At 35.4% G+C, this 7,349-nt stretch overlaps 1 protein-coding gene across 1 annotated transcript; it reads left to right on the forward strand.

Moving 5' to 3' along the window:
- Positions 1 to 2,135: 2,135 nt before the first annotated feature.
- LOC21405649 lies at positions 2,136 to 6,866 on the forward strand. The gene is given in 10 exon segments (XM_024169867.1): positions 2,136 to 2,243; positions 2,339 to 2,460; positions 3,009 to 3,109; positions 4,020 to 4,215; positions 4,326 to 4,418; positions 4,965 to 5,024; positions 5,177 to 5,251; positions 5,717 to 5,797; positions 6,409 to 6,713; positions 6,715 to 6,866. Coding segments are annotated over 10 exon segments (1,218 nt in total). The 5' UTR covers positions 2,136 to 2,158; the 3' UTR covers positions 6,815 to 6,866.
- The last annotated feature ends 483 nt before the right edge of the window (positions 6,867 to 7,349 follow it).

Genomic DNA, 7,349 nt, shown 5'->3' on the forward strand with positions numbered 1-7,349 from the left:
TATTTAGAAAACCTTATTCTGGTATCATTTCTATTGGGTTCTTACTCATGATTTGAATTATAGCTTCCTCTCTAAGTCTTTATGCTATTTTACTATTCATTTTAAGTAATTTGAAGTAGCATCTACATAACAACCGAAACTGCTCGGAATCCCAAATTCATTAACATCTTGGTGTCTTAAGATACTAGCTCACTTAAATTTCTCCGCCACGATTCCTTGCAATGCCCTATTGAAATTGATTTTCGTTTTTACATGTACAAGAGAATCATGTTGCACGCATGCATGTTTCAATTGTGTATTTTTTTCAAGGGTTTGATCTTGGAAATTTTGTGGTTTACTGAACAGAAATTCTCTACACAATCTTTTTTCTGGTGTTATAACTTAGCTATTCTCCATTCATATAACTGCCAACTAGTCCTTCATGGCTCGAAGTGAAGAGTTGAGTCTAATATTTTCTGTGGTACTTTCACTTGAACAGCGGTTATAAACGCGATATATGTGGAGTTTTACTCGTGATTATTTGTGTTCCTCTTCCTCCATTTGCAGTGGTTTTGAATCTCATGTTCAAATTCTTTGCATAATTATGCGGTTTTGACTAGCATATCTTTGAAATTTGACCTCTATTCTTGGAAATAGGTCCTAAGTCGGATATCAGTGCTTGGTTCCGGCTTTTTGGCAGTCCTGGCTGCAGGCCCTGCTGTGGTTGAACAAATCACCCACCTGACTGCATTTCGGGGATTTGCGGGCACATCAGTTCTCATTCTGGTTGGTTGTGCAACGGACACCGCAAGAAAAGTTCAAGCAGAGATAATATCCCAGAAATACAAGAACATAGAGTTTTATGACCTTGACAAGTTTGGTCCATGAAAAAGGATTGAAGAGATGTGACACTCAAGCATGAGGTCTTTCACATGGAAGAATTCATGGTTATGTTTAGATCTTGTCGTGTTGGTTCTTATTTTGTATTTCTTGAATGTCAAATTGTTTGGCATGCAAATTATTAATTTTGTCTTTGTACATAGACCCGCTGCAAAATCACAATGCTCTCCATGTTGGCCAATACAAATTGATTCCTGCTGTTAATTGCAAGATGTTGTTTCTGGTTCAAACCCGTTTCATCCTACGGTGACTAATGCTAGGCGTTGATTACCAACACGAAATTACACGTCCAAGAACTCAAAATCCGGATCTAACGGAAACGCTTATAAACACCTTGAATAGACAAATCATCACGCGGAGAGTGATTATAAGACGTTTGTACGCTCTTTGAGTTTTTGCTCATGGAGTGAATTCTCAACGTTCATTGACAGATCTCGTCGCCCTTGAGAGATTGAAGGACGACTTGCTATGAAGAGCGCAAGCTCAGGCGAGTTGTGCTCATGAAGAATTTGCTCAGTTTAGAAAGAGGATTTGTTCATGAAGAACATACCCACATTGTGTTCTTCCATGCTGCACTAGGGAAGAGCACTTCCATAGCCTATTGCGGGAAGAGCCCTAAAGAGATATGTTTGGTCAAGCCTGGCCGCTTTCCTAGGCTCATTCCCAACACGAGAGAAAATCCCCTCAATACTTGGGCACCAAATTGATTTATTAAATATTATGCACCAAAATATAATCAGGATTGATTATGGTATACTCTAAAAGTTAGGGATCGGAATAGAATTTACCCCTTGGAGACTATTAGTAGAAATAACCTTTTTTAGAAGGTTTCAGATCCTATGACTAATTATTTATCATTATCTAACCAACCATATTATTTCACGTTATTTAATAAAAGTAAGTAAAAGAAAAAAAAATTGATGAACTTACCTTTAAAATACATAAATATGGATATTTATTATTGATTAATGCCTTTTAAAACGTACATAATTATTTGAATAAAAAAGAATATTAATCCAAACTCAAGAATCTCCTTTTCCGGCAAAAAAAAAAAAAAAAACATTTGGGACACGAAAAAATTGATCTAGGGACATATGACGCGAAACCAAACCAAAGTTTACGAGAAAAGCGACATGCCGTTTTTCTTCAAAGAGGACAGCACGGTTACAGTGGCGGGAAAAGTATACAAATGGCGAAATAAAACGACAATTACGTTGAAAGAAAGACCTTGCTCATATTCTTGTAAGAAACTGACCTTGAGTTTGGACGAGCAACGATTATGGCGTCTTCCACAGAATCGAAATCCTTTGCAACTTTCATGGCTTTTGCTCTCGCAGCTTTCTCCGCTTCCACAGCCTTCTCTGGTAATATAATTTTTTTTCACGATTCTGCTTTTTTCCCATTAATTTTCTTGTTAATTGTTCTTGATCAATAATTTTCTGGTTTTGTTGTAAATTAGTGTATTTGTGGCAGAGAAAATCTAGGGTTTTGGACGACAAGATTCTAGAGCTCGAGAAGGCTCTCAAGAATCTCTCTGACAAATGCGTCGCCGAGAGGCAAGGCCGGATTCGGGCTCAGCAGGTTTCTCTCTTCCGTTTGAGTCTTTTTTTTTTTTTTTGGTAGAACGAAAATGGTTGCGAATCTTGAAATTTATCTGATGGAACTAAAATTTATTCAACTTTTTCAGTTTGATTGGCCAAATTTGTTCTTCCGATTTGAGTTCGTAACTTGACTTGCAGATTTTGGATTTTTTTGGCCGAGGAATATGAATGCTTAACCTCAAAAAAAAAAAAAAAGAAAAGATTTTGATCACATAAGATCATCTTCTTGTTTTAGGAAGAATAGATGGCATTTGCAAATCTATACCAAGAGTTTTAGGAAATTAATGGTGACAGTTCGAAATTTAGTGGATTAGTTTCGAAACTTGAAATCAACAGCAAATTGCCTCTCTAATGATCCCGGACCGATCATAATAGGATTTTTGGAACTTCTCTTTTTAATCATGTTATTGGATGCTTGTATTTCTTCAGTCATGTTAATGCTAGTACAACAATGTGTTTTGGGTTTCGCAACATTTCCCTCTGTCTTTGCAGAATTTCCCCCTGATTTGTTCATTTAAATTTGTGTAGGCTTTGAGGAAAGAACTAGCTCAACCAACGGTTGAAAACTCCGAGCTAACTTCTTATCCCATGGCACCTATTGGCGTCATCAAATCGTGCTTTTCTACCAGGTAGCTCAGTTAAAATCATGTGGTTATTGATTTAGAGATTCTTCCTCATTTTTATTTCAGTGTTCCTTTTTTATATGTACGCAACCAAACGATAGAAGTGACAATGGATCTCTTTCCACTCATTAAGCAGAAATTGTGATTTTTTCACATAAATATTCGTTATGAAAAGAAAAAAGAAGTGAAGAAAATTAAATATGTAATTACAGTACTTACCTTCACCAAAAATTTGGATGGAATTAGAGTAAAGTGGAAAGAGTTGTCCTAATTGTCATCGAGGAAATCACCCTTACATAGTTTACTCTGCAATATAGAGAGAGGAAACGTGGAAATGTTTTTGGTCAATTGCTCTTCATATTTCTTGTTATCGACCCATTTTGTGGTACAATGATAATCAAATGGTGAAGTTGTTTAGAAAACTGTGTTAAATACTAGTGTGGAGAAGTTGTAGATCCCGTTCAAGTGTTCCAGACATGAGGTTGGTTAAATGTCTTAAAACATTCTGGTTTGACCGTATTGACTTGATGTTTATGGATGACATACATTTTGTTTTAGGTATAAAATCAGTAATTTGAAATAACCATACATGTAACATTTCTCATTTGATGAAGCACCTTCGAAACCCTTTTTCTTTACCACAAATGGTACCTGACACAAATTTGTTGTACTGCTTTTAGTTGCAATCGAACATTTGGTCAGTCGTACTTCTCTAGCATCCATTTAGAATATCTGCAATATACTTTTTCTCTTTCTGCAGAGTTCTTCTTTTTTTCTATTTTCATTTTAATAAATTCATGTAGCAACATGTTCTACAAGTTACGTCACCCAACTATATTAAAGGTGTATGTTGCTATGCATGAGCAAGTGTTCTTTTGGTGCTTCATTATTGAACTATTAGTTTTCTTTTCCGCAGAAATGGCACACCGAGGCAACCTTTACTTGTACCACTTGCTAAGGCACGCTTGTTCTTTAATTTGTCCCGTGTTCCTCCAGCCTCCCTTGAGGGGCTTCGAGAATATTCTCATTGCTGGGTTATATATGTCTTTCATCTAAATACTGATTTGGAGAAGCTTTGGAAGGATCCAACCAAGTCAAAATTCAAGGCTAAGGTCTGTCCCTCATAGTTGTTGATATATTTCTTAGCCAGACTGCATTTTTCCCAACTTCTTTATTTATGTTATCGGTTAAAACATCTAAAAGAGGTTGGATGAATCAATAGGTAAGAGTGCCAAGATTGAAAGGTGGGAAGATGGGAGTATTTGCAACACGAAGTCCACATCGTCCATGCCCCATTGGGCTCACTGTTGCAAAGGTATACATACGGTTTTTTGGCAATGAGAGCTAGGAAATCTTGGCAGTTTGAACTACAAAATGTGTGATACAATCTCAGCAATAGACTCCACGTGATATAATTATTAATTTCTTTTTTTTTTTTTGGCAACTTTGCAATCTTAAGGAGTTTGACCTCTATCATAGAAATAGAAACAAGGATTCATTTATTGGTTGTATATCTTCGTGGTGGGAGCACAAGCTTCAAGCGGTCTTTGAGGTCTTGCTTTACAGCAACCTGGATAGAGAATGAGAGGACGTTTTAACTTAATGGTGCTAACATGATATACCACATGGACTCATTTCTTTGCCTTTACTCTTGTGTAATATAAATATATCATTTTCTTCATTATTTGAGAGATTTGCTTTTCCTTCCTAAGATATACTGTTTCATCAGTGGTTAACTATCCCTTACCAGTTTAGCATGCATTTCCAAGCTTATGGTTTGAAAAATGCACGTCTAAGTGAGAATTTAGATGTATGCCTATTTAAGAAGTTGAGTTCAACAGAAATTTCTATCTTCTTTTAGATTGAGGCGGTGCAAGGGAATTTGATACTGCTCTCTGGTGTGGATCTGGTGGATGGGACAGTAAGTTCTATTCTTCCTTGCTGGCCACACTATGTTAAAAACATTTGTGTGTGCATGTGTGTCGGTTTCTCTCGTTTGTTGGTTATGACGATTCTATTTGCAGCACCATTCAGAGTGTGACATCTCTCTCCTTGTTTTAATTTTTTCAACAGCCAGTACTTGATATCAAGCCCTATCTCCCATACTGCGATAGCATCCAAGGAGCAACTGTACCCAACTGGCTAATGGTATTTACTTCTATTGCTTTTTAAGCATATTATAACTTTTAGTTCGGACATTTACAAGTCGGTTGCATTTCTCATGACAAGAAACTTGTTTTTCACTGTTAAACTTCAATGTTAAATGCGGAAGTGTGGCTGTGGATTTAAAATTTGTATGGTGGGAATACCAAAGTGCATCAGCTGCTACTATGCAAGAGAGATTCACCTATGCTGGTTGTTTTAAGAATTGATGGGGTATTCATTTATGTCAGGTTTTACAAATGGGTGGCCACAAAATCCTTATAATATATTTGGAGGAAATCTGTGTGTATATTTTAATGTGGATATCCCTCGTGTTGCATTTCCGAAGTATTATGCTAGAGTTTCAAAGACACTATGACTGCCTATGGCATCTTATTTTACATGTAACCTCTCTTGTTAATTTGTATTATTCAACCCATACTTTTGAAACAATCTCTCTTTTTTGCACAGGACGACAATCTATTGGTAGTAGCTTCTGTTAGCTTTTCCAAGGGCTTTTCTTCCACACTTGCCAATTGTTGGGAAAAGGCAGTGAGTACTTTAACGGGCATTATCTAGCATTTGTATTCCTTATATTTTACATTTAGTTTGGAATTCCCTTATAATATTAGCGTTGTTTCTTTGTACTTTAATATAAATCTTTTGCAGATCCTTGCTTCTGAGTTTTATTACCTTTTATCACTCTTTTGAACGGTAGAATATCATGTTTTCAATGTTTCTTGGTGGATAACTTCTTGTCTGAAGTTGAAGCAGCATCTCTTTACTTGCTGACTGAAGACAGAAAAATTGATCCGTTATAATATGATTTTAGCCTCTTATTGGTAGCAAAAAAAAATCGAAATCTGCAAAAAAAAAAAAAAAAATTCTCATAACTTCTCGTATAATCCTCCGTTTTTCTTAGCTATTACAGTAATTGCACATGTTTGCACTAGAAACTTTTTTCCCTGCCATAAGAAAGCACTAACTTTATTGTTTTTTTTTTTGTTTTTTTTTATGAGAAGCAAAATTTTATAATGAACAATTAAAGGACTGATGAAGCTAGGGAGCAAGCAGTCTACTTTGAATTATATAAACTACCATATTTGTTTTTTCTCTTTCATTTCTTCGCTCATAAATCATAATATTAATTTGGTTTGTCCTAGGGAAAGAATTCACTCTACGCTTCACCAGATGAGTTTCAAAGCTTGATAAAGCAAGTGCTTTCCTGGGACATTCGATCAGTGTCTCAACGCAACCGACCTCATGATTCCCTTATCAAGACCGAAAACGGTGAACATTTGGAGAGTGCTTTCGATCCCGACGAGTTTCATGATGAGGAAGTTAGTGACCATGGAAGTGAGCAGCCTAGTCTTTCTTCTGGGGAAGTAGTTTATCACCTAATTTTGGAAGGCTTGGATGTCTCGTACAGAATTGATTTTAATGGCAATGTCGTTGTAGAGAAAGTCTCAATCAGCAACCATCTCGAACAGTAACGAAAACCACTCTAGTTACTTCACATGGAGAATTGTCCTGCTTGAAACTTTCTTACTATGCGATCAAAAGGATTAACTTTCTTTTTCTTTTTTCTTTTTTTTTTCCATCTATCTCCTTTTGTTTGTTTGTTTTGTGTTTTGTGTTTTTTTTTCTTTTTTGAGGAATTGTTTTTATACATTGCTAAAATAGTGCATTAGATACTCCTAGTCCTTAAATTTTGTGTATGGTAACATGTTGGTTCTTGAGCTTTTAATTTTAATATATTAATCGGTGAATTTTTGTTTTTAGTTTTGGTCATTAAAAATACAATTGACGATGAATTTTTATAGTACTATTTATGTAAAATTTTCAATTATTATACCATAAGAATGTGATTATTTACGCTAATTTCAATAATTATTTTATCAATTTTAGTATCAACGATTAAAATTGTTAAAAAAGAACGTTAGGAAGCTGATATGTTGAAATTAAAAAATTTATGTATATTTTTTAACGCCATAGAGCTTTATTTACATTATTATTCTTAATGCTTACATGATTATTGTTCATGCGCTATCTTTTCTTGGATTCTGGGAGGAAGGACTATTTTTGTGGGTAAATTTGACACGTT

Source organism: Morus notabilis, unplaced genomic scaffold, assembly GCF_000414095.1.
Source record: "Morus notabilis unplaced genomic scaffold, ASM41409v2 Scaffold317, whole genome shotgun sequence".
NCBI classification, from domain to species: domain Eukaryota; kingdom Viridiplantae; phylum Streptophyta; class Magnoliopsida; order Rosales; family Moraceae; genus Morus; species Morus notabilis.